Genomic DNA, 26,549 nt, shown 5'->3' with positions numbered 1-26,549 from the left:
CGCCGGGACTCTGGGAAAGTGACCCCGGCTCCTCTCCAAAATGGGTTAATAACCCCTTGCCTGTGGGGTTGTTGTGAGGCCTGGATGAGCTCACAGCTGTGGATGGGATTAGCCGGCTGTAAAAGGCCACATAAATGGTAATCACTGGCATTAGGAAGTGCTCCATAAATGCTCGTGGGAAATGAGGCAGAGGAGCCCCTCCCTGGCTGCACAGCAACGTTCGCTGTCCCAGCCTCCGGGATGCAGGTGCAAGGCCCCTCTGCAGCCCCCACTGCGTCACGCTCCAACTTCCTCGGAGGCTGTCCCCATAGAGCACGGACAGTAAGGCTGTTCCTGGCCCCATGCCAACTGGGGAAATTCATGTTGCCGATCTGCATTCCTTGTCTCCACCAGGGCAGTGAGTGTCCTTATGCAGAAGAACCACAGCCAGCCCCTCCCTTCCACTACATAACTCACCAGCAACCCAAGTTCTGGTCCCCAGAAATGTCCCCACCAGGGTAGGATGCGATCCTGGGCTGAATCAAGGGTGCCCCATTTCATAGATGTCAGCTGCGGAGGACCTCAGAACCAGGCTTCCAGAGCAAAGGGCAGGAGAGAGGCCTGGGGTTGGCAGAAGGTAGGAATAAGGCAACGAGAAGGAGGTAGGGTGATGCCGCTGGTGCTGACCTAGGCCCGGGCATGAGGATACCAGGCACCCACCCCCCCTTCACTGCAGTCTCACCCACATACCTGCCAGCCCAGGGAGCCAGACCCAGCCTTGCCCCGCCAGGCTGGAGAGAAGGCGTGGGCCAGGAGAGAGCCGCAGGTGTTTACTCTGAATATGTGCCCGGAGAAGTCCGCCTGCCCGCCTGCCCACCGGCTCACTCTCCCTGGGCTTATTGGCTTAGAAAGCCCCACCCAGCAGGGGTGTGAGAAACAAAAGCTGCCTCCAGGAGGTCCTCAGGCAGACGAACAAGCCCAGGGACAGGAGAGTGGCTACTAGACCCAAGAAAGGTGAGGACCAAGTCGGAGGAGACTGGGCTGGGAAGCAGGGACCAGATGAGCTGAGGATCCCCAGGGGACCTCAGGCTGTGGGCGGGGCTTCAGGGAGGAACAGAGGAGACAGAGGATCCCTGGAGAAACCCCAGGGAAGCCCCCAGGAGGGGAAGGAATGTCCTGCCAGACCCAAGGGAGGATGGAGGACCAGAGAAGAGGCAGGAAGAAGGATGAAGACCTGGGCTTCCAATTCAGTTTAGCAGGGTCTTGGGAAGCAGACGCATGAGATGTAGAGGCTGCTCTCCAGACAAGTAAACAGACCATTTCAGTCCTGGTGATCCAGCCTGCCACCAAAGATGAGGAGGCTGCTCAGAAAATGTCCCTAGGGCACCAGGTGAGAGGAGAGGGGCTGAGTTGGAGATGGAATGTGATGGCACTCCAGATAAGGTGGTGTGGAGGATGGAGCACACAGGACAGGGGCCTGCATGGAAATAATGGGAGTCGCGGCTAGCAAATAGCCTCTGAGATGACAGACAAGGGAGGTGCCCTTAAGAAAGAAAATAAATGCTGGGGGGAGGACCCTGCCAGAATCCTACCTGTGTCCCTTCCCGGGTCCCTCCCTATAGCTGGAATGGTTGGAATTCCAGAGGAACCCACAGTGGTCAGGACGCTCAGCCCTTGGGCCCAGCATGGGGATGGTGGGATGATGCCAACCTGCCAGAGTTCCAAAGAGCATGTTTAGTTGGGAGGCAATGTCAGGGCTGGGGAGTCCTGGGGCCAGAGAGGAGGGATGAGGATGGAGATTGTTCGGGGGTCTGCCCAAGAGGCTGATGTGAATGCACCCAGCACAGGGCCTGGCTCGTGTTGGCGCTCAGTAAAAGTTAGAAGAAGTTGGTGGATAAAGATACACATTCCGCCCCTCCCACCCTGGTCCAGCCCTGGCAGCTGATGGGAGAGTGGGTCATTCAATCCACACCTTCTTACTATCTCTTTAAAACTCGTATGACCCACAAAGTTGAAACTTGGGGTCAATGAGGTTGGTGGGCACATGCACGCAAGACAATTATCCTTCACATTTATCTATTACTTTATAGAATAAAATATTCTGATTTTGGAACTGGAAGGTGAAAGTTCAAGACCAGTGCTACCACTTGCAGCTTTGGGGCCTCGGGTGCGTACCTCTCTGGGCTTAGCTTACTCTCCTATGAAGTGGGGTAATGGCAGTCTCTAGCCCACCTAGTCATTTCGAGTGAGGACATGATGACTCAGTGGTTGTGAAGTGGCTTTGCCAATGATGCCTTTAATGAATGGCACCCATTTCCAGGTTCTCCCAGGCTCCGTGGCCCCCAGGCCCTGAGTGGGTGCTCACAGGTGTAGATCGGCCACGTGAGGAGCCAGGGACACGATCAGCATGAACTGGGCATTCCTGCAGGGCCTCCTGAGCGGGGTCAACAAGTACTCCACAGCGCTGGGCCGCATCTGGCTGTCGGTGGTGTTCATCTTCCGCGTGCTGGTGTACGTGGTGGCCGCTGAGGAGGTATGGGACGATGAACAGAAGGACTTCATCTGCAACACCAAGCAGCCAGGCTGCCCCAACGTCTGCTACGATGAGTTCTTCCCCGTGTCCCACGTGCGCCTCTGGGCCCTGCAGCTCATCCTGGTCACGTGCCCCTCGCTGCTCGTGGTCATGCACGTGGCCTACCGCGAGGAGCGCGAGCGGAAGCACCGCCTGAAACACGGGCCCAACGCCCCATCCCTGTACAACAACCCGAGCAAGAAGCGTGGCGGGCTCTGGTGGACGTACTTACTGAGTCTCATCTTCAAGGCCGCCGTGGACTCTGGCTTCCTCTACATCTTCCACCGCCTCTACCAGAATTACGACATGCCCCGCGTGGTGGCCTGCTCTGAGTCGCCCTGCCCCCACACAGTGGACTGCTACATCTCCCGACCCACAGAGAAGAAGGTCTTCACCTACTTCATGGTGGCCACAGCTGTGATCTGCATCCTGCTCAACCTCAGTGAGGTCACCTACCTCGTGGGCAAGAGGTGCCTGGAGACCCTCGGCCCCAGGCATCAGAAGTCTCGGCGCCGCAGTCACCTACCAGATACATGCCCACCATATGCCCTCTCCCAGGGAGAGCCCCACCAAGACGGGACCTCTGTCCTAATGAAGGCCGGCTCCGACACAGTGGATGCAGCTGTGTATCCATAACCTGTGAAGTGGGCAGCTGGGACCATGCGACCCCCCGCCTGCTCCCTAAGGCCACGGCAGGGCAGTGGCATCTTTTCTGTGGCAGGTCAGGTGAGGAGGGTAGTTGTGGGGCTCAGGAAGTCCACCCAGGGGCCAGTAGGGGAACTGTTCCGTCTCTAGGTCCTGAGCCTCAGGACAGGGAAGTTGATGGCTAGTGAGGATTTTATATGTGGCAATAGAGTAGGCCAAAACCCTTAATAAATATGATTTTCCCAGAACTTTGCAGACCAGGTGGGGAGGGGTGGGGTGGAAAGCAGGGGGCTTCACGATGGACCTCAGTGAGGAGGCCAAGGTCACTTGGCGGGCACCTGAGCTCCAGAACGTCAGATCCAGGTTCACCCATCACACACACACACACACACACACACACACACACACACACACACACACACAGTGTGTCCCCGGGACATGGTGGGGAATGACCCGAGGCTGCTCCAGAGGTCTCTGGATCTGCAACCAGCTGTCAAAGCAAGAGAAGAGAGACCCCAGGAGCCCCTGAGCCCTGTGCAAGTCACTTCCCAGTGAGTGTCCCTCAGATGAATGTGTGTGGCTCAAGAGGCCCCTGCCTCCCCCATTCCCTCACCCTGCCCAGCACAGGTCCCAGGGAGGTGAGTCCTCTCTGGGGGTGGGAGGGGAAGGCTTGCTGAGAGCAGGTCCAGGATGGGGGTTCTGCCAGGGTGTCTAGGAGGCATATCCCCATGCGCGAGGGACCCATTGAGAGTGTCCAAGCTAAGAGTCACTCAAAGATCCTCAAGTCTGAGGAATTGCCCTTCTCTTTACACATTCCCTCATCCTCCCCTCCCCCTACCACTCAGACCTCGGCAACTCCCAAAACCAACCTCCAGCCTGGACTTGCCTCTGAGCCCTAGAGCCCCCACCAGCTGCCCATGGACAACCCTCCAGGAGGCCCCTAGGTGTCTTCCACTCAGCAACTCCCAAGCTGACCTCGTCATCTTCCCCCAAACCTGCCCTCCTCGCAGATCACCACCCCCACCCCCATGAATGGCACTGCCATCCAGTCAGCGGTCCAAGCTGGGAGCTGGCCTGACATCCTCATCCCCTCCCCATCTCCCAGCCCCTCACCCCACATCTCAGTGCAGCACCAAATCCCACTAATTCCCACCCTAAATGCCTCCTGAGTCTGCCCCTCATCTCCACCCCACAGCCTTACCACCTGCCTCTCACTGGGCCTCTCCTGTCTGCCCTCCACTACGGCGGGGACAGAGTGGTTTTCCTATAAATGAATCTGGAACATGTCATTCCTCGTGCCTTAAGAATTCTTCCACCGCCACCATCACCCCTACCGCCCTCAGCCTGGCCCCTGCTGACCTCCCCAACCTCACTCCCCACTTCCTCCCTCCTTACACCCACTGACAATACCAAAGGACTCGTGGTTCCCCAACCAGATACACCATGCTGTGACATGCCTCATGCCTACAAGATGCTGTTCCCTCTGCCTGGAATGCCCTTCCTCCCTCCTCTGGGACCCTTCCTGGAACCCCAAGGACAGCCTTAACTGCCTCTGCTTGTGCCAGCCTAGCCCATGCCTCTGCCATCTCCCCGAATCTGGGTGGCTGATTCTCCCCATCGGTCTGTGAGTCCATCGGGGCAGGATGCTGAGTCATCCAGGTGCCAGGGCCTTCAATAAACGTTTGTTAAATGAGTAAATGGCCTGTGAGCCGTTTGGTGGAGGTGGTGTGTCTTGTTTGTCTGAATCCCCCACCACACCTCGCCCAGGGAGTTCAGCGTAGTGCTTTCTTGTTTGTTTATAGGTTTTGTTGTTGTTTTACCTAAATCCAGCCTAAAGGTCTCATTTACAGGTGAGGAGACTTTGCTCTGGAGGGGGGGAGGGGAATTTCCAAGGCCACACAGATGAGCTGAGCCTGGGGGGGCTGTTTCCCCTGTGGTCCATGGAGAGCCTCCATGCCTACCCCTGATTATGGGACAAGATGAGAGGGTCCCCTCCTCCTAGGTCAGAGTCCCTGAGCTGAGCCAGTGGCAGGAATTCGTGAGCATGTGAAGGCAGAGCGAGGGCAGTGGGATGGGGGGGCAGGGTTGAGCTGGGGGCTGAGCTGAGCAGGGTATGGGCTCAGAGCAACTTAGCCTCGGCCTGACCCCTGTGGAGGGAGGGGCCTTTGGACCATAATTCCCACCACAGAGTTGTTCCCACTGGAGGAAAAGGCACCTGGCTTTGGAACTCTCATATCAGTCAGTCATTGGCCCCAGGACACCCAGAGGGCAGGAGGGTTGGGAGGAAGGGGTAGTGCCTCCCACTCAGTCAAGGTCCCTTCTCCGGGGGCAGCTACAAGCCGTGAGTGGCCAGTATTCACAGCAGCTGGGAAATGGGCATCCCCCAGTAAAGGGGACAGGGGCAGGGCACCAACGCCATCTACTGATCCTGACCCCAGGAAACGAGGGCGCCCCCTCCTCCAATCCAGACCAGAGGTGTGACCGCCCAGTCCCAGAGAACAGGGGGCACTCTCCACCAGTTCGGAACCGGATGGCCGTGCACTGCTCATATCTGAGGTAGCTCCATGTGCAGGGCCGGGGAGCAGCCATGGTCAACTCCCCCTGAGATTGCAGATTCCCCATTCCAGGGGATGCTGCTGGGCCAGCGTGAGGTGAGATATCCTGGACCTGACTAGTCCCGTGGCAGCTGTCTTCATGGGTGCTGTTCCCAGAGGTCTCAAGTGCTGAGCCACTGAGCTAGATGGAGACGGAACAGCAGCCAACCAGCCTGAGGCCCCAGGATCAGGCTGGGATAACCCTCTAGGAAATGTTTGAGTCGTGGCACTATCTTATTCTCAGTCCCACCCACACTCTCGAGCCCCCTCCATGGCCCTCAGCACCACTCTCAGATCTCTTTGCCTCCACCTTCTTGAAAATTCTTCGCTTAGCTTAGGCCCCTGCCGTCTTTCTCTTCCACCCTCTGCCCGCCCCTATTCCTGCCACCCACTGCTCCTCATTCATTAAAGACTGGAGCACATGACTCAGAGTATTCTGGTATTCTCTCATGACTCAGGGCCACGGGGACCACCTGTGTGTCCCTGTCCTCTTCATTCCATGCCCTCCTCATCCCCCGTGACCTCCTCCTCCACTCCACTTCGCTACCCACTCACAGGACCGCACCCCGGAGTTTGTCTTCACTCAGAACTGCTCCACCTCCAGAATCTTCCATTTGATTTAAGTCGACAAATACATATTGTTCACTTCTATGTGACGAGCCCCATGCTAGGTGCTGAGGAGTCACCTGGGAAGAATCGGGCACAGTCCCTGAGCTCCTGGAGCTTACATTCTCTGACGAGGACAGCTGCTAAACTCCCGGCATGCTGAGGAAGCACGGGTGCCAGGGGAGGGGACAGTGGAGCCAATACCGAGGCATCCAGGAAAAGGTCCCCTGAGACTTCTTAAGCTGACACCTAAAGAAAGAGGAGGATTTTGCCAAGCAAAGGGTGGATAGGATTCCAGGCAGAGGGGACAGGACATGAAAGGCCCAGAAAGGAGAGTAAATCTGATGACAAGGACGGGAAGTGACCCAGGAGGGCTTGAGCCAGGCGAGGGGGCTCGTGGTAGGAGTTAGGCTGCAATAGACAGAGGCCGGATCCAGGAGTGATTTCTTTGTAAAGCCATGTTCGTGATTTTGGACTTTATCCTAAGGACAATGAAGAGACTTAGCACAGAAATGACATGATCTAATTTGCAGTGTCTCTGGCTACAATGCGGAGGGGCCAAGGCAGGGCTGCCTGTCTGGAATCTGACACAATAGTCCAAGTGACAAACAACAATGGCCCAAAGTAGGGTGTGAGCAGTGGGGATGGAAAGAAGTAGCTGGATTGAAGAAATGTTTACGAGATAGGATCAGAAAGCTTTGGTGACTTGATTGGGTGTGGGGAACCAGTGGAGAGACACCCAGGTTTCTGGCTCTGGGTGGTGGTGCCATTTACCCAGTGGAGGAGCAGGTTTGAGGGAGACTCAATCACTTTGACATGCTGAGTCTGAGATACAGTAAGATATCCTGGTGATTCCCTCTGGTTCGTGGCCCATCTCAGCCCCTGGCTCGCTGTCTTTCTCTCCACTTCTACACTTATCATTCTTGGTGACTTCACATCCAACACCTCCTTGACCTCCTAACAATTGGAAACACCAGTTATCTTTTTCTCTACCCATCAAACCCAACTACATGCACACTCACACCCCAGACCTTGTCTGTACCAAGAGCTGCAGCATCTCCTATCTAGCTAGCTCACTCACTCTACTTGCCACTCTAGCCACCCTTCTGTCCCATCTATTGACCCACCACTATTTCACCATTCATTACCAGCTTCCCATTCTCCCTTCCTTCCTTTCCAGCTTAAACTCCGTGGGCCACCATGTAGTCACTGATTCGTAAATATCCTCCACTTCCTTACCTTTCCGTGTTTTTATGGTTACTCACCTGGCAAGACCCCAACTCCAGTTAAACTTAACTCTCCTTGTGGCACCTGTTCCAGAGCACCTGGAGAACAACACAAGTGGACTGACTGGTTTCAATCAAAACTTCAAGTGGGTACTCAGGACCTCTAAGAAACTCTACATTTTCCTAAAACTTTAACCCTATTCTCCAAGAGGATTATGTACTTTCTCCTCTTTCCCCAAACCTCCAGCCCCCATCCGCCTAACCCTCCATTTCAGCTGATAGCCAGGAATTATACGCCACTGGGAAATAGAAGCCTTGGGCAAGCGCCAGCTCATCTCCCCACCACCACGTCTGCCCACGTCATGGTGTGAGCGTCGTTCACTCTGCCTTCTCCCCAGTAACGTGGATGAAGTGTCCCCGCTCCTGGTACACCCTCCTCCACTGGGACACTGGACCCTATGACCTATGACCTACTCCGGACGGTGTCCACAGTCATCACCTCACAATTCCCTTTCCATAAATATGTTATCATGTTTTCCTCTCTCTCTTTTTTTAATTTCCTCTTGACACCTCATCCTTCTCCTGCTACTACCCTGTTTACAAACAACAAAATCCTCTAAAAGTTGTCTATGCTTGCTGTCTCTCTCTAACCCATTCCGGTCAGGAGTGCTCTTGTCAAGATCTCCAATGGCCAACAAGTTGCCAAATCCAGTGGTCAAGTCTTCCTCCTCCTCTTACTTCCTCAGCAACATTTGGCCATTGAGAACTCCCTCCTTAACAGGTCCCAGTCCTCCCTTGGCTCCCAGGCAGCACTCTTCCTGGCTTTCCTCCCACCTCACTGATGGGTCTTTCTGGATCTCCATCGATGCCTCTTCTTCCTCTTGCTGATCTCTAAATGCAGGATGCCCTGCAGCCCAGTTCTCTACTCTCTTTTCTCCTTTGTATGCATTTTCTCCTCAGTGACTGGTTCAGTACCATCAACAAAACCATCTCTAAACTGATGACTCCCACATTTATATGTTCAGACCTAACCGCTCTCATGAGTATTAGACTCATGTATCCAACTTCCTATTTGTCAACCAAATAGAAAACTCCTGATTGCCTTAACAGAGAACAGGTTTATGTTCTCTCCCAGTCTTCCCCACCATGGAAGATGCCATCCCCATCCATGCAGCTGCTCCATTCCAAAACCTAGGTCTCTCTTTCCTCATAATCACATCCACACCATTAGCAAGTCAAGTTGGATATAATTCCAAAATACGTTCAAGTCCATTACCTTCCTACCATCTCCAAGTGCTTCCATCCCAAGCCAAGGCATCTCACTGAATACCTGGAGACCTGGATACCTGGATACCTGCAGCAGCTGGTTCCCTACCTCCACTCTATCGCCTCTGCTGTTCCTCCTCCACATGGCAGCCTGAGAGATCCTTCTAGCACGTAAATCAGATCAGTTAGGTCACTCCTCTGCTTAAAACCCTCCAACTAGCTTCCCATCACGGCCCTAAAAATGAAAATAAACCACACAGCAGTTAAGTTCGCACGTTCTGTTTCAGCAACCCTGGGGTTCGCCAGTTCAGATCCCAGGTGTGGACATGGCACCGCTTGGCAAGCCATGCTGTGGCAGGCGTCCCACATATAAAGTAGAGGAAGATGGGCATGGATGTTAGCTCAGGACCAGTCTTCCTCAGCAAAAAGAGGAGGGTTGGCCGCACATGTTAGCTCAGGGCTAATCTTCCTCAAAAGAAAAGAAAAGAAACCAAACTCTGCCATGGTCTGCAGACCCTACATGGTTAGGCCCTGGCTCTTCCCTTCTTGCATGCCCCACCCACAGTGGCCTTCTTCCACCTCAGGGCTTTGCACTGGCTTCTGCTGGTAATGCTCTTCCCCCAGAGCTTTCCTTGACTGTCTCCTTGGCATTCATATCTCAACTCAAACATCCCCTCTTCCAGGAGGCCATTACTGTCCCGCCTTCCCCAGATGAATCACACACACCACACACAGTCACTCGAACCACAGACCCCATTCTATCTTCTTCATAGCATTTACTAATATATGAAACTTTCTTGCTTGTTTACATGTTTATTCTCTGCCTCATCCCACTAGGATGAGCTCCTCGAGAACAGGGACTCTTTTGGGTTCACCCCTTTACCCACCAGCACCTAGAACAGTGCCTGATACATAGTAGGTACTCAATAAAATGTGTCAGCTGACTGGGTGATTGGCACCCATATGGAAAGGTCTAGTAGGCTGGCGGATATAAGGGTGGGGGAAAGGACTGGTCAGGAGATATGGATTTGGGAGTTGTCGGCAAAACGCCTGAATTTAAGATAAGATTTTGCTCCAAAATTCCCCCTCAGGTAGCAAGGATTTATCTCACATTCAAGTCCTTACAAGGTTGCCCGCATTATGGGGCGTGCTCTCAATTACTGTGTTTTGAACAACAAAATTCTCTTTGGGGGAAACTCATTAGCCTGAAATAACCTCAATCAATTTGAAGATTTGGATATTCATGGACGCCACTTGGTAGAATCAGAAAAAAATCGAGGCAAAGACATTTCACACAGATTCACTCACTGTTCCTGAGGATATGACCTTACAATTGCAAGCACTGTCTTTTTAAGCAAGCCAGTTTTTTTAAAAAATAAATCACTTTAAGAACAATAAAAGAAGTGTTTTTGTTGTGGAGATGAAAAATACACACCTACCAGACGATTTTTTTTAATTTATGCAACCAAATATTATGCAATCAGGCTTTTGTGCCAAAGAATAAAGTTTCCAACAGCATACAGAATCAAAAGGCACTATGTCGCAGATAACTTGAGCAAAAATAAAGTTTGTGTGTTCTGTAAAAGGTTAATGATAAACAAAACTCTAATGATGTTGACCTAGGTGTTAAAGAAAAATGTTAAAAGTTTAAATTGCTTCATAAAATATGAGGGAAGGAAAAAAATAATACATCTTACTACATTGTTTTGTAAAATATGTGATTTTAAAAATGTATAGCAAACTAAGTTAATAAAGTAATTATTTCAATCACACTAAAAGTTTATGTATTCAAATTAGACCCAAACATTTTGGAGGGTCTCCTTGTTGGGAATAGACGGCGTTAATTTTTTTTTTTTTTTGAGGAAGATTAGCCCTGAGCTAACTGCCGCCAATCCTCCTCTTTTTGCTGAGAAGGCTGGCCCTGAGCTAACATCCATGCCCATCTTCCTCCACTTTATATGTGGGACACCTACCACAGCATGGCATGCCAAGTGGTGCCATGTCTGCACCTGGGATCCGAACCTGCGAACCCCAGGCCGCGAAACAAAACGTGCACACTTAACCGCTGCACCAAAGGGCCAGCCCCAAGAGGGGGTTAATTTTTATTTGGAGTTATCTTATATTTGGTTCTCTATGGTAGGCGATAACTTAAGGCTAATACTTTACAGAGACTGTGGGGTAAGAGGGGAGAAGATGCCCTAGGATGGAGGCTTAAAGGCCAAAGAGAGTGGGGGAACGCCAGCGAAGGAGACTATGGGGGAAATTTATATCATAGAAGCCAAGGGAATATGATGTCACAGAGGAGGAAGGTGATGTCACAGAAACCAAGAGACAAGTGTTTTAGAGAAGTTTTTAGAACTCCTAGAAATTTCTAGAACCTTGAAGAGTTTCTAGAGGAGAAAGTGATCATCAGGACCAAACACTACCGTGGGTCAAATCAGATAAGGATTGAAAAGTGTTCATTAGATTAACAAAGATGGTCATTGGTACCCAAGGCAGGAGTATCATCTGTAGAGAAGAGGACATGGAAACCAGTTCCCGGTGAAGTGAGAGAACAGTGAGGGCCAAGCAAATGGAGATAGCAAATGTGGACAACTGATTGGAAAATGGTGGCTGCAAGAAGAATAGAAAATGAAAGGGTGTTAGTTGCAAGAGAAGGGAGGTGGTCAAGAAATTTTTTCTTTTTTCATTGAGAGAGACTTGAGAATATTTAAATAATGGTGAGATGAATCCAGCAAAGGGGAAAGGAGGTCAAGGCCCTCAAGAGAGCCAGAGAGAGTGGGATGCAGAGCCCAGAGGGAGGCTCAGACTTCAACAGGAGAAGACAAGTTGGCCATTGTAACAGGAGGGAATGAGGAAACGGCGAGACAGGTACGGGTCCTCCCGCTCTGCCCACAGCTTCCCCCAGCCCTCTCACTTAGCTCCTCCTTCAACTTCTGCTCATGTCGGTTCAACAGATCAACAGGTGACCTCAAAAGCACCTTCAGACCTGACCCTGTGACCTTCTCCCATCTGCCAGCCCCTCCTACATTGGCTTCCTTCTGTATCCAGCCTCGGCTTGGGATCCACAGCATCTCTCCACCACCTTCATCTCACATGAGGGCTTCTAAATTGATGTCTGCCCTCCCTCCCAGACTGCAAGCTCTTGGAGGGCAGGAACAGTGTCTGCTTTGCCAATGTCAGGACCTATGCTGTGCCTGACATGGAGTAAAAGGGTAATCAATATATATATATATATATATTGTTTAGGAAGATTAGCCCTGAGCTAACTGCTGCCAATCCTCCCCTTTTTGCTGAGGAAGACTGGTCCTGAGCTAACATCCATGCCCATCCTCCTCTACTTTATATGTGGGACGCCTGCCACAACATGGCTTGCCAAGCAGTGCTATGTCCACACCCAGGATCGGAACTGGCGAACCCCTGGCCGCCAAAGCAGAACATGCGAACTTAACTGCTGCGCCACCGGGCCGGCCCCAGTAATCAATACCTATTGAGATAATGACTTGAATGTATTGCTGTCCTACTAACATTCCCATTGTCCCTCTGCCCCTCCTGCTTAGCAATACTCCAGGCCCAGATCATTCCAACTGTGCTTTCCCGTCTCTGCACCAGGGCTAGGCTCTGCCAGAGTAAATCAAAGAACCAAACAGAGTGAGGCCACCACAAATTCATGTTCTCCAGCCCAGCCTGACAATCCTCATTCTTCCCTGCTTTGGTCTCTCTGCTGTTGTTCAAGGTGGAAGCCTTCTTAACCTCTCCTCGAACCTCCTAGCCAGTTCCACCTTGTTTTCATCCTACCTCTCAGAGAAAGGAGATGCTATCTGAGAAGAATGCTCTCCTATTGATTGCCTCCAGACCTACAGACCAACGTATCCACACCAGTCCTCCCTCCTTCCCCCACACAGTGCAAGGGGTGAGCACTCCTGACTCACTTCTGTGAATGCGCTCCTCTCCCACCTGTGCTCAGGATCCCCTCTCTCCCCACCTCCTACTCTCTCCTGCTTCTTCACCCTGCACCTCCCTCCTGGCTGTCTCAGCATTTAAGCTTGCTCACATCTCTCCCATCCAAACAGCAAAAACAAAACCCTCCCTTGAACCCAGGACTCCTGCAGCTGCCTCCTTATCTCTCTCTTGGCTTTCACAACTGTGCCTCCTGAAACAGAGGTCTCACTGTCTCGACTTCCCAGCCTCCCACTCCCTCCACCAGCTGTGATCCAGTCGCTGCCCCACTACCCAACTCAAACACCTGGCCTTGCCAAGCACACCTACGATTCCTTTGTCACTAAGCCCGGTGAATGCTAACCAGTCCTTGTCTGGCGCCATGAGCCATTTAACAGGGTGGATGGCCTTCCTTCTTGAGCCTCTTGCCTGAGCCACGGACACCTTATGAGCTGCTGGGCTCACTCATGCTAACCATGAGTAAAAGCCTTGTGCGAAAGCCCATCAGTCCATGGAGAGAAGGAAGCAAAGGGTCAGAGAGGAGCAGAGGTGAGGCAAGCAGGAGGGAGGTCCTAGATGCATCCAGACCTGACTCCAGCCAGGTACTTCTGGGGCCCTAAGGTCCCCTCTCCCTTCCCATGTTTCTACAAACCAGTCAATTCCCCTTTGTGCCCAAACTAACTCAAGCTGGATTTCTGTCACTTGCAATCAAGAGGGCTGACTAACGCACCCGGGCTTCTTGAAATCAACCTTCCAGTTTTTCTGCCACTCCAACAACCCCGCCCGGATCTCCTACAGCCACCCCTCGTGCACTGGGGAGGTCCTCAGGGCTCTGTCACAGGCCGTCCACTCTCCTCGGTCCCCACACCTTCCCTGGGTGAGTTTGTCCTCTTCCATGGCCTTCGTTACTATCTGGACACTGTTCACTCCCAAATCCGTATTTCCATCCCTTTTATCTTTTTTCTTAATTTTTTTATTGTAATAAAATGTACATAACATGAAATTACCAATGTAACCATTTTAAAATGTACAGTTCAGTAGCGTCAATTACATTCACAAGGTTGCACAACCATCATCACTATTTCCAGAACTTTTTCATCACCTCTAACAAAAACTCTGTACCCATTAAAAAATAACCCCAACTCGCCCCTCCATCCAACCTCTGGTAACCTCTACTTACTGTCTCTATGAATTTACCTATTCTAGATATTTCATATAAGTGGAATAATGCAATATTTGTCCTTTTGTGTCTGGCTTATTTCACTTAGCATAATGTTTTCAAGATTCATCTATATTGTAGCGTTCATCAGAACTTGACTCCTTTTTATGGCTGAGTAATATTCTATTGTATGAATATACTACATTTTATTTATCCATTCTTCCTTTTATGGACATTTGGGTTGTTTCCAAACTTTTGTCTCGGCTCTTGTGAATAGCGCTTCTATGCACATTCACATACAACTATTGGTCTGAGTCTCCGTTTTCAGATCTGTCCAGTCTATACCTAGGCATGGACTTGCTGGGTCATATGATAATTCTACCTTAACTTTTGGAGGAATCACCAAACTGTTTTCCACAGTGGCTGCACCATTTTGCATTCATACCAGCAAAGCACAAGGGTTCCCATTGTCCTCTTTCCCGAGGCCCAGTCCCATACAGCCAGCTGCCTCTGGACACCGACACACATGTGTCCCACAGGGAACTCAGACCACCCCAACAGGGCATTTGGACACAGAGGATAATCTGCATGAAACACCTGGTTCTGAGCCACCCTCCACCTCTGAGGCTCTGCGACGGGCTCAGTATTGGGCATTAGGTGAGGCTCAGGGATGGAGTGTGGGATGGGACGAAATTGTCTGTTGTGCACTTGCATCATAATAAGAAAAGGTTTTACAAGCCATGTCAGAATGTCCCAATGGCCTTGTCAAAATGGTTGCATTGGAATCTCATTTACAAACACATATATCATTTAGTAAACTCCAGGCACATTGTCCCCATCATTTTCTTCTGCCTCTCCCAACCTGCTCCTCCTCTTGTGTTTCCCAGCTCAGCTAGTGGCAAACCATTCACTCAGGTCCCCAATTTGTAGGAACAGTGAGTGTAGGAACCATAGCCTTGCAGCCCAATCCCAGTCTAGGCTCTATTCCCATGTGCCCAGTGCCCAGCACCTCCTCGACCTGAGCTCAAGGCTCCAGAAGCTCCCACACTGCAGGTGGCAAGCTGATATGAGACATATTGCATGTGCCTCACCCCAGGCTGGCTTTCCCAGCCACCTTGAAGGCCAACACCCTTGCAGCTCAAAGGACAGCCCAAGCCAAAAGCCTCCTCCCAGCCAGAAGGAGAGCAGAGGCCAGATGAGGACAAACAGACTCAGCTAGACAGACAGCCCGCCTGACCCTTGAGGACCATGGGTTTGGTCCTGGTGGCAGGAAGGAGGGGAAACAGATGAGGTTCGGTCAGTAAAGGCTTCCTGGAGGAAGGCAGGTGGTCAGGGAGGGATTTCTGGAGGGTAGGAGTGGGGAATGCTAAGCCGGAAGGGAACTGATTAAACAGCTGCTGTGTGCCAGCCTGGGACAGGAGCTTATTGCGCTCGATGCGTTTCATTTGCTCACTCGGTAAGTACTTTTGTCTATGACGTGCCGGGCACTGTTTTAGGCACTGGGAATAAAGCAGTGGACAGAACAGACCAAAATGGCTGTCCTCACAGAGTCTAGTGATGGGGGAGACAATTAACAAGAAGAATAAGCAAAACATAAAATATGTCACACGACTACAGTGCTAAGGAGAAAAATATAGCAAGAAGTGGAGTAGGGAGTGTTGGGAGGGGAATGGCAGCTGTAGGTGGGAGGCCGGGGAAAGTGAGGGAGCAAGCCAGGCAGAGATCCGGGGCAAAAGTGTGCCAGAGAGAAAGAAGGGCAAGTACACAGGTGCTGAGGCTGAGGAAGACCCCATGTGCACCCAGGATGGCAAGGAAGCCACCAAGGCAGGAAAATGAGGCCAGCGCGTTCAGATGACCCAGAGGAGGACCAGCTGACACAGGGTCTTACAGGCCATCCTGATGCCTTTGGCTGTCACTCTGAGTGAGCAGGAAGCCAGTGGAGCGTTTTGAGCAAAAGGGAGCGTGATCCTCTTGGTGGCTGTGTTAGCAACAGATGGTTGGGGACAAGGGATAAAGCGAGGAGCCCAGTTATAAGGCTACTGCCAAAATGCAGGAAAGAAATGACCCATGGATTCAATGTTACAGGATAATATTAACAGAGTCTGCGAGCAGTGGCTAGATTCCGAAAATATTTTCAAAGTATCGCCAAAATGATTCACTGACATCAAATGTGGGGTATGAGGAAAGAGAATTAAAAATGACTTTAAAGGTTTGGGGCCTGAACAAGTAGATGAGTAAAACCGCCATTTACTTGAAGAATGGGAAGAGAAGACTGGAGAGGAACATAAGGAGTAGGTTGCCAGAGAGAGTACAGGACACTCAGTTAAATTTGAGTTGCACATAAACGACCAATAACTTTTTTTTAGTATAAGTGTGTCCCATGCACTATCTGAAATTCCAATTTAACTGAGCAGCTGGTTTGCGGGGTTTGTTTTTGTTTTTGTTTGGCTTTGTTCCTAAATCTGGCAATCCTAAGTTAGCATCACTTATTAATAAGTAATTTGGGATGTGATCAGTTTGTGACAGCTACCAGACATCCACAGGGAGGGGTCAAGAAGCAGCGGCATTTATGGGTCTGGATTCAGGGGAACAGTCCGGGCTGGAGAGAAGTATCTGGGAGCTGTCAGCCAATTTTGATATTTTAAATCCTGAGACTGGATGATGTTACCAAGAGAGTGACTGAGGACAGAGAAGAGAAGGAGCCCAGGACTGAGCCCCAGGGCACCTCAGGATTTAGAAGTCAGGAGATCTGGAGGAACCAGCGAGGGAGACTGAGAAAGAGAAGCCAGAAAGGAAGGAGAAACATCAGGAGAGGCTGACGCCCTGGCAGCCGAATGTCCTGGGAGTACAGGGAAAGATGAGGGTTGAAGGTCAGCTCTGGGAACCTGGGCAAGAGTGGTCGGGTGCAGTGTGGGGAGCACAAGTCTGAGTACAGTGATTCAAGAGAGGGTAGAGAGAGAAAAAATGAGAGAATGAATCAAGGTGGCTCTTTTGAGGAGTTTTACTATCAAGGCATGGAAAGAAATGAGGCAGATGCTGGAAGAAGTGGAGTCAAGGGAGGTTAGTTTGTTTGTTAAGATGGAGAAATACCAGCACGTTTACTGTAATGGGCAAGATCCAGTAAAGAGCAAAAAGTGATGACAGAGGAGACAGAGAGGAGGCGGAGTGAGGGCCTGGGCTGGGCGAGAAGAAGTGGGGTCCAGTACACGTGTGGATGGTTGAATCTTGACAGCAACTCGTCGTGTTTTACCTCCATTGAGGATGAAGTTGTGCGGGCAGAGGTTCCAAGTCATTGTGGGCGTCTTGGAAGGAAAGCAACATTCTAGCCTGGGTCCTGGGACATCTCTCCCTCCCGACCCACAGCCGCAGACACGCTGGAGCAGGGCTGGAAAGCTCCCATCCTTCCCCCTGACCGGCTTTCCCACGGTTCTGCCTGCCCCACCTGTCTGCTCAAGGGACGAGAGGGCCTTCGGGCCCAGGAGAGGGCCCAGGGCCCTGCCACACGCACAAACACGAGGACAATCCCAGATGGATAGGGAAGGCCCCACCCCTTTCCGGGAAGCCCCTGCCTGAGGCCTGAGCAGAGTTTCAGACAGAGGGGGCAGCCTGGGAGCCAGAGCAGACTGGGCCAAGGCCTGGGCTGGAACACTATACATGGCAGACTTAGGGTCCGTCCCCGCCAGACCAGGTGTAGGCCCTGAGGGGAGAGGGGGTTGCCTGGGCAGCTGCCAAGCCCTGAGACAACACAGCCTCGCCCTGAGGCAGGGGAATGGCCTAGATGGCCTCCCACACATTCCCCTGCTCGGGGAGCAGAACTTTGTGCTGGGAGAGCAGGGCCCTGACGTCCTCAGAGCCTCCTTCTGGAATGGAGACTCTTCCAGCCCATTCCAGAAAAAGCAAAGGCCAGCGGTTGGGGGCACTGCCAGATATTAGGAGTGAGGGGGCAGTATCTGTCGGGGTCAGAATGATTGGAGCTAGGCAAGAAAATCGTCTGGTCATCAGAGTAGACTAATCGAACCTCACACAGACACCACCACGCGCCACCACCTCACACACAACCACACACGCACACAACCTCACAAAACCCTCCCAGCCACCTCTGCAATCACACACACTCACAACACACACACACACACACACACTCCCCGCACTGCCCCCGCAACACACCACTACCCAGCCTCACATACAAACAGACAGTTCTCACACACAACCTTAGGGGCACCCAACATTTACTTTACAAATAGTGACCAGGCATCTGCTCCATTCCATGACCTGGAGATACAGCAGGAGCACCACTGGCGAGCTCTCTGCTCTCCTGGAGATAATTTCAGAGAATGTTCCAAAGAGTAACCGCTGAGGAAGGGGGTGAGGAAACTTCAGATGGGGTGAGCAGAGAGCTTCTCTGTAAGAAGGTGAGACCTGAATAAGGAGGAGGGACCTGCCAGGTGAAGAGCAGTCCATGCAGAGGGAACAGCAAATACAAAGGCCAGGAGGCTGGACAGATCATGGCTTGTTTGTAGAGCAGAATGAAGGCCAGTGTGACTGGACAGTGTGATCAAGGGGACATGTGATAGGAGGTAAGGCAGGACTAGGTCATTTGGGGCTTTGTAGGCCAATGTCAGGAAAGTGGGTGTTGGTATAAAGGTAATGACAAGTCACGCAGGGTTTTAATAGGGAGTGACATGATCTGATTTACATCATTAAGGCACTACTTTAGCTAGAAAAAACCATGGGAGACAAATTTTTTTCAATTCTCAAAATAGGGAAGTCGTTTCTAATTATGACCAAACCAAGACACCATAAAAGATAAGATTGATACACTTGACTACCTAAAAAATGTTTAATTCTACATGGCAAAAAACCCATGTACAAAGTCAAAATACAAATGTCATTTGGCGTGTGGGGGAATCTTTTCTATTTGTATCATAGAGGGCTTATTTCTTTAATACATAAAGAGCTCCTAAGAAATAAATAATAGCTCATCATCGCTGATCATCAGGGAAATGCAAATCAAAACTACACTAAGATATCACCTTACACCCGTTAGAATGACAAAAATATCTAAAACTAATAGCAACAAATGTTGGAGAGGTTGCGGAGAAAAAGGAACCCTCATACACTGCTGGTGGGAATGCAAACTGGTGCAGCCACTATGGAAAACAGTATGGAGATTCCTCAAAAAATTAAAAATAGAACTACCATACGATCCAGCCATCCCACTACTGGGTATTTATCCAAAGAGCTTGAAGTCAGCAATCCCAAAAGTCCTATGCACCCCAATGTTTATTGCAGCACTGTTTACAATAGCCAAGACGTGGAAGCAACCTAAGTGCCCATCAACAGATGAATGGATAAAGAAGATGTGGTACATATATACAATGGAATACTACTCAGCTGCAAAACAGAACAAAATCATTCCATTTGCAATAACATGGATGGACCTTGAGGGAATTATGTTAAGTGAAATAAGCCAGCGAGAGAAAGATAATCTGTGTATGACTCCACTCATATGAGGAATTTAAAATTATGGACTAAGAACAGTTTAGTGGATACCAGGGGAAAGGTGGGGTAGGGGGTGGGCACAAAGGGTGAAGTGGTGCACCTACAACATGACTGACAAACATTAATGTACAACTGAAATTTCACAAGATTGTAACCTATCAATAACTCAATAAATAAATAAATAAATAAATAAATAAAGGCAACCATCCAATAGAAAAATGAGCAAAAACAAAGGACAGTCCACAGAAAAAGAAATACAAGTGGCCCTTACATATACGAAAAGATGCTCAATCTCACTCATAATAAGAGAAATGCAAAATAAAAGTTTAATGAGATACCACTGGCAAAGATCATACAGTTTGATAACTCTCTATATTGGTGAGTATATGGGGAAACAAGCATTCTCATGTCTCATGGTAGTGTAAACTAACACATCTATGGAGGGAATTTGGGAACATCTATCAAAATTTTAAATGAGTATACAATCTTAACCCAAAAATTCCACCTCTAAGACTATATCCTGGGCCTGGCCCCATGGCCATGTGGTTAAGTTCATGCACTCCACTTTGGTAGCCCAAGGTTCCCCGGTTTGGATCCTGGGCAAAGACCTAGCACCACTCGTCTAGCCATGCTGAGGTGGCGTCCCACATAACAGAACTAGAAGGACTTACAACTAAAATACACTGCTATGTACTGGGGCACTTTGAGGAGAAGAAGAAAAAGAAGGAAAAAAAAGGAAGATTGGCAACAGATGTTACCTCAGAGCCAATCTTTAAAAAAAGAAAAAAGAATATATCCTATAGACATAACATAAAACGTGTCCAAGGATATTCATTGCAATGATGCTTTTAATAGGGAAAAAAAATACAAGATTGGAAACAGCCTTAATTCTTATCAATATGGAACTGACTAAATATATTATAGTATGTATACTATTCAGCTGGGGTTGTTTTTTAAAACAAACTCTACATCTACTACTTGGGGAAAATGGAATACATACATCTGGCTTTAAAAACATGAGATGGCTCTATATCTACTGATAGAGGAAAATGTCCTATGTTTTGTTAAATGAAAAGAGCAAAGCGCAGAACCGTGTGCATAGCACACTCCATAGGGTACACGCAGAAAGAAGAATATCTACATAGTCGAAGAAGCAGTTGATCTCAGGAAGGAACAGAAAGTCACTGAAACCTGGTGGTGTTCAGCAAGAAGTCAGGATCGGCACCAGATATGCGGACACATCCGTGAACAGATGGTCTTGGAAGGCCCAGGACAGGATGACCTCACCCAGGAGGGAAGAGGCTGAGCCCTGGGACACGCCCACACCAGAGATGATGACGTGCGGCGTCCCAGATACAAAGAACCTAGGAGTGCGGTGTCAAGGAAGCCAAAGGAAGAAAGTGTTTTGAGAAAGACGGAGTGGTCAGCTGTGTCAGGTGCTTCTGAAGGGGCAGGAGGATGGGGACAGAGACTCGACTGTTGGATTGAGCGTCAGGAAGACCGGTAGTGACCTTGACAGGGCCATCTTTAGTGATATGGGAGGAACAGAAACATTGTTCAAATGGGTGGAAGAGTGACTAGGAGGTGAGGAAGCAAGGAGCGGGTGTTGCTCTGAAATGTAGCAGAGCGCCAGGTGGTAGGGAGCAGGTGGCAGACTCGTGGACCCCCCCCCATACACAAGACACTGTCATACTCACACGTCAACACATGCACAGAAGCACCCGGACAACCCCAGTGCTGTTGAGTCTCAGCAACGATTTTCAAGGGCCATGACCCAGCAAGTATAAGACAACATCTGCCCTCTGGCTTTGCCCCATCCAGAAAGTCAACATGGCTGAGGCCTCCAGAGCTGGCCCTGCTACTTATTATCTGTGTGACCCTGGGCAAGTCACGTAATCTCTCTGTGCCTCAGTTTCCTCATTCATAAAAGCAGGAAGGGTCATACCTTCCTCATCTGGGCTGTGAGATGAAATAAAGCCCGTGGAACAGTCTCTGGCACAAAGACGTCCCCAAGCTCCCAAAGCAGTGTCAGCTCTCTACCACGAATAGCAGGTAGGGTGACAGGGTGACTTGATCTTCCCAAGCTTGGGGCCACTTTTGAGAGTAAAAGGGGGTGCTGTTCATTATATCAGGGCCCCAGGGGTAAACTGGCACAGTCCTGGGAAAATGCAATGTATAGTCACCCTTGTGTGAGCACATCGTCTCCGTCCAGACAGCCCGGGCTCAGGCCCTGTGGTGACTAAGATCCTGGCACTCCCAGGGAGATGGGAAACCCTGGGGTTTCCCGACAAGGCTGGAGCACCAGGGGCTCTCATGAGGTTCCTAGTCATGGCGCACTCGTCCTTGTCCCCAGAACCGGGCCCAGCCGCAGGCCCACCTCCCCTCGCAGGGGTTCTAGGGGTCCCCCCCCCACCTCCCCCACCCTCGCAACACCCTCCCTCAAATCCCTCCCCCGGGATCTGCACCTTGTAGTAACACGAGGCCACCACCTCCCCGCATCCTGCCCTGACCCGCGGACAAAGGATTCCCTCCATCTCCTTTCTAATGACAAGTTTCAACGTGCCCCTTCCCTCTGTGGACACAAGATTCTCCAAAGGGCACACGCCTCCTTGGAGGACGCATGCAGTGCCCGAGCCCATGCCGGAGCCGATGGCACCGCCATCGACGGCCCTTCGTGCGGAAGGGCAGACCCCCCGGAGCGCCCCTCTGCGGGGTCCAGGCCGGGCTGCAGGCGGGGACCGGATGGGCAAGGCGCGGGCGCGGGCTCCGTGGTAACGAGCGTAGGCAGTTTCATGATTGCAGTCCGGCCCTCGGCGACGGCACTTAACAGTTTAGAGCCCTTCACGCCCCTAATCTCATTGGAGACTTTGCCACAGCCCTGCCCATGGCCACCGATGCCCTCATTTCACACCTGAAGACTCGGAGGCTGAGACGAGCGACGAGCCCCTCCACCAGCGGCCCCGGGAACCCGTGGCTGCGTGGGGCCTAGAAGCCGACCCTCGGCCGCCGGGCGGGGTCTCGAGCTCCTCCCCCGACCCTCCTCCGCACCGCCCCCGGGGAGCGCCGTCCGCCCCGCGCCTCGCCGCCACCGCGGAGCTCCGCTCCCGCCTCACTCGCCACCGCCGCGGGCCTCGGGGACGCGGGGTCCCGGCCCCGCGCTGGCCGCGCCGCTGCAGGTAAGCGCCGGGCGGGGACGGGGACAGGGGCAGGGACAAGGGCGAGGGCGGGGTGGGCTCCCCGGACGCTGAGCGCTCCCGGGCGACCCACGGCGGCGGAGCCGGTGCTTGATCCCGCCTGCCCCTCCAGGCTGAGGATGGGTGGCGCGGGGAAGGGAGAGGGTGGAGGGACCTCCGCCACCAACCCCACCACTGCCTCTCGCCCCTCGATTCTGGGCAGGGTGGGAGCTCCAACTACTGGAAGCTTCCCGGACCCCTACCCCCCTCCCCACGTCTGCAAGCTCCGGAGCTGCCTGGAATGCAGGGAAACTAAGTGGCGGCGGGGGGACACGGAAAGGAGGAAGAGGACTTCTGTCCTGCGGGGCCAGGAGGTGCATTTGGAAGTGGGGGTGAAAGCTGGGCGCGGCGTGGTCCCGGGGCTAAAAAAAGCGGATGGCTGGGAGCTGGTGCTGGGAGACTCCAGGGGGACCCAGAACCGGCTCCACCAGTCCCGGGCTGGTCTTGCAGGGAATTCTTTGCCGGTGAGTCGCGTCCCAGGGGTGTGTCACACAGGCCTGAGCCGACAGGACTGCAAGGTGGAAGGCGGGGGCCCAAGAGGGGCTGCACCCAGGTGGGCTGCCGTGGGACGTGGAAGCACACTTTAGGGTCCCTCCCCTCCTCCTCGGGGCTAGTGGGCAGGGCTCCAATCTCCCCTCCAGTGTTCTTGAACCCTCACCAGGTGAGTGGCCGGCTGGGGAGGGAATGGCCTCTTAAGATTCTTACAACAGCTCAAGAAAGTAGGAATTATTTCCCTTTATAAATAAAGAAAAGAAGTCAAGGAGAGGAGGGGACTTTTGGTATTCACCCAGCTACTAAGTGCATAGCCGCGGTGTGAATCCAGATGCCACTCCACCCTCACTGCACATTCACTACGGCTCCCCAAGGCCAGGTCTTAGCAGGAGCCGAGTCTGGGAGAAGAGGAGGGTCTCCAGGGACGGGGTCTTCCTCTGTCACCCCAGCCTGTCCTAGATTCCTAGAGAAGAGGCGTCAGGAGAGCTGAGATGCTGAAAAACCTTCTCCCTCTCTCCAGAGCCGGGGAGTCTTTCCCCCAAGCAGGCTGGTCCAGACGGCCCCCTGGGTCTCCTGCGGGCACCTCAGAGCCCCTCCCTCCAAGCTGCCTCTTGGATTCCGCATTCATTTATTTGTTCGTTCAACATTTATTGAGTACCTCCTGTGTGCCAAGCACTAGACACGACTATAAAGCAGTAAGCACGACAGAGTTGACATTCTAGTGACGATAAATAAGAACAAAAAAATAAACGGATACTTTAATTTCAAATGGTGATTAAATTCTATAAAGGAAATAAAGGGGACAGGAGCAGAGTGACTGAGAGGTCAGGGGCTCCCAGATTCCGGTTTATCTGGGGAGACCTGAGAGATATTTGAGCAGAAGCCTGAATGGTGAGAAGGATCCAGACATGGGAGGTTCTGGAGGAAGAGCATTCCAGGCAACAGGAATACTTAGAAAGCACCGGAGGCCCCCAGGGTGGCTGGAGCAGAGAGCAGTAGGGTGAGAGTGTAAGAGAGGAGGGTGAGAAGGAAGAATCTAGTTTAAGCTGGTTTAATTTCATTCATCTGGTTTAAGTCTAAGCGTAATGAGAAGTGAGTAGAGTTTTAAACAAGGGAGTGACATGATCCGATGTAATGGACTCTCGAGGTGCAGGACCTGGCGGGGAAAGGCCACTGAGGAGGCCGTGGCAATAGTACAGGCAGCAGCGACGGGGGCTTGGACCAGGGTGGTGGCAGTGGAGGGGTGAGAAGCAGTGGTGCAGGGGGTGGCCCCGCAGGCTCCTGCATGCTCCGAGTCACAACCCCAGCTCCAGGAGCACCCACATGTGCCCGCAGGCCCACACATGCACGTGGAGAGGTGCAGGCTCCCACACCCAGGGCAGTGTGCCGGCACTAGGTACACTCAGGCAGACCCACCCGTCCACACCCTCTGAGTCACTCCGAGACGGGCAGGAAGATGCGGGAGTCCAGAGCCTAAGCAAAGCCTGTCTCCCCACCAAAAAGCCCTGGCACCCAGCATGGCTGGGGTGGCTGGGGCTCCCCCCAGGCCCTGGCACAGGGAGGGGGGAGTTGTCCCTAGATTTTCCCTGGATCTGGTGTCCCCAGGAGCCAGACCATTACCCTGCCAGACACCCCCAATCTGAATTGGTCTCCCGGCTTCACCACCCGCTGGCCGTGAGACCTGGGGGAGGTCATTTCTCCTCTCCTGGCCTCATTTTCCTCTCTATAGAATGGGGCTCATGGACCCAACCTCACAGGATCAACGAGGCATCAACGCAAGAACCTGCTGGGGCAGGCATCCAGCAGAGAAGAGGAGAGGAGGTAGAAGAGAGCACAGGCCTGGCCCTGACAGCCTGGCCTCAAATGCAACTCTAGTTTTAAATGAGTGCCTTGACCTCTAAATTTCCCAGAGAGCGGCAGCCATTTATTGAGCACTTAGTGTGTACTCCATGGCAACCATTATCTCATTTGATTATCAGTTTCTGCATCTGTAAATGAGAAACATAATAGTGTCTGCCTCCTGGGCCTGTTATAAGGATTAAATGAGATCCTGCACATAAAGTCTTCAGCTCCGTGCCTGGCTCATAGGAAATGCTCAATAAACGCTCATTGTTATTATCAGCAAATGCACAGTCCCTTCCCTCCAGCATACTAGCTCTGTGACTTTGGGCAGGTTACTTAACCTCTCTGTGCTTCAGTTTCCTATTGGTAGCTTAGGAAGAAGAATAGTTCTGAGCTGGTAAAACTGTTGTGATGATCAAACAAATCCATCCACATAAAGAACTCAGAACAATGCCTGGTACATAGTAAATCCTCAGTAAATGTGACCGATTCAATAACCTGGTTTTTCCTATTGTTGTGTCAGGTGGGCACGGCGCCCGGCCCCCCCACCAGGCACCATGGACTGGAAGACATTTCAGGCCCTACTGAGTGGTGTGAACAAGTACTCCACAGCATTCGGGCGCATCTGGCTGTCGGTGGTGTTCGTCTTCCGTGTGCTAGTGTACGTGGTGGCCGCAGAGCGCGTGTGGGGGGACGAGCAGAAGGACTTTGACTGCAACACCAAGCAGCCGGGCTGCACCAACGTCTGCTACGACCACTTCTTCCCCATCTCCAACATCCGCCTCTGGGCCCTGCAGCTCATCTTCGTCACATGTCCCTCACTGCTGGTCATCCTGCATGTGGCCTACCGCGAGGAGCGCGAGAGGAAGCACCGCCTGAAACACGGTGACCAGTGCGCCAAGCTGTACGACAATGCAGGCAAGAAGCACGGCGGCCTGTGGTGGACCTACCTGTTCAGCCTGATCTTCAAGCTCATCATCGAATTCCTCTTCCTCTACCTGCTGCACACTCTCTGGTACGGCTTCGGCATGCCACGCCTGGTGCAGTGCACCAACGTGGCCCCCTGCCCCAATACTGTGGACTGCTACATCGCCCGGCCCACTGAGAAGAAGGTCTTCACCTACTTCATGGTGGGCGCCTCTGCCGTCTGCATCGTGCTCACCATCTGCGAGATTTGCTACCTCATCTTCCACAGGATCCTGCGAGGCATGAGCAAGAACAGGCCCCCAGGGGGCCACAGCCCTGCGTCCTCCACCAGCCAGGCCTCCACCTGCCACTGCCACCACAAGCTGCTGGTGGAGGCTGGGGAGCTGGGCCTGGACCCTGGCAGTGACAAGCCGTGTGCTTCAGCACCCAGCCTGACCCCCAGCTGACCACGGGCTGGGGAGCAAGACTGGGCTGCCAGTGGAGACAGGCGGGGCGGTATCATGCTGGTGGAGGGTCCTAGAGGTACTGGGCGCCACCACTTTAAATTCACTAAACTATCCAGTTTCA

The 26,549-nt window shown here is 52.1% G+C and overlaps 2 protein-coding genes and 1 long non-coding RNA gene across 5 annotated transcripts; 2 read left to right on the top strand and 1 right to left on the bottom strand.

Annotated features, from left to right (window-relative positions):
* The first annotated feature begins 865 nt into the window (after window positions 1-865).
* GJB4 (gap junction protein beta 4) lies at window positions 866-3,443 on the top strand. 2 transcript variants are annotated; one of them, XM_014864012.3, is made up of 2 exons: window positions 866-993; window positions 2,300-3,443. In XM_014864012.3, the coding sequence occupies exon 2, from the start codon at window positions 2,387-2,389 to the stop codon at window positions 3,185-3,187; it is 801 nt and encodes a 266-aa protein (XP_014719498.3). In that variant the 5' UTR covers window positions 866-993; window positions 2,300-2,386; the 3' UTR covers window positions 3,188-3,443. The 2 variants fall into 2 exon arrangements, with proteins under 2 accessions (XP_014719498.3, XP_014719499.3); XM_014864013.3 differs by lacking the exon at window positions 866-993 and adding an exon at window positions 1,016-1,369.
* LOC123285800 (uncharacterized) lies at window positions 2,407-22,485 on the bottom strand. Of its 2 annotated transcripts, none has more exons than XR_011503495.1 (3): window positions 22,400-22,485; window positions 7,662-7,721; window positions 2,407-2,541 (listed from the first exon to the last, which is right to left on the bottom strand). It is a non-coding gene; the product is annotated as an uncharacterized lncRNA (long non-coding RNA). The 2 variants fall into 2 exon arrangements; XR_011503494.1 differs by lacking the exon at window positions 22,400-22,485 and adding an exon at window positions 8,998-10,741.
* On the top strand, window positions 22,095-26,549 carry GJB3 (gap junction protein beta 3). The gene is made up of 2 exons (XM_014864015.3): window positions 22,095-22,664; window positions 25,579-26,549. Exon 2 carries the CDS (start codon window positions 25,613-25,615, stop codon window positions 26,426-26,428), a length of 816 nt encoding a protein of 271 aa, XP_014719501.1. The 5' UTR covers window positions 22,095-22,664; window positions 25,579-25,612; the 3' UTR covers window positions 26,429-26,549.

This window comes from Equus asinus, chromosome 5 (assembly GCF_041296235.1).
Source record: "Equus asinus isolate D_3611 breed Donkey chromosome 5, EquAss-T2T_v2, whole genome shotgun sequence".
Taxonomy (NCBI): Eukaryota; Metazoa; Chordata; class Mammalia; order Perissodactyla; family Equidae; genus Equus; species Equus asinus.
This window is presented reverse-complemented; position numbering and strand designations above follow the sequence as displayed.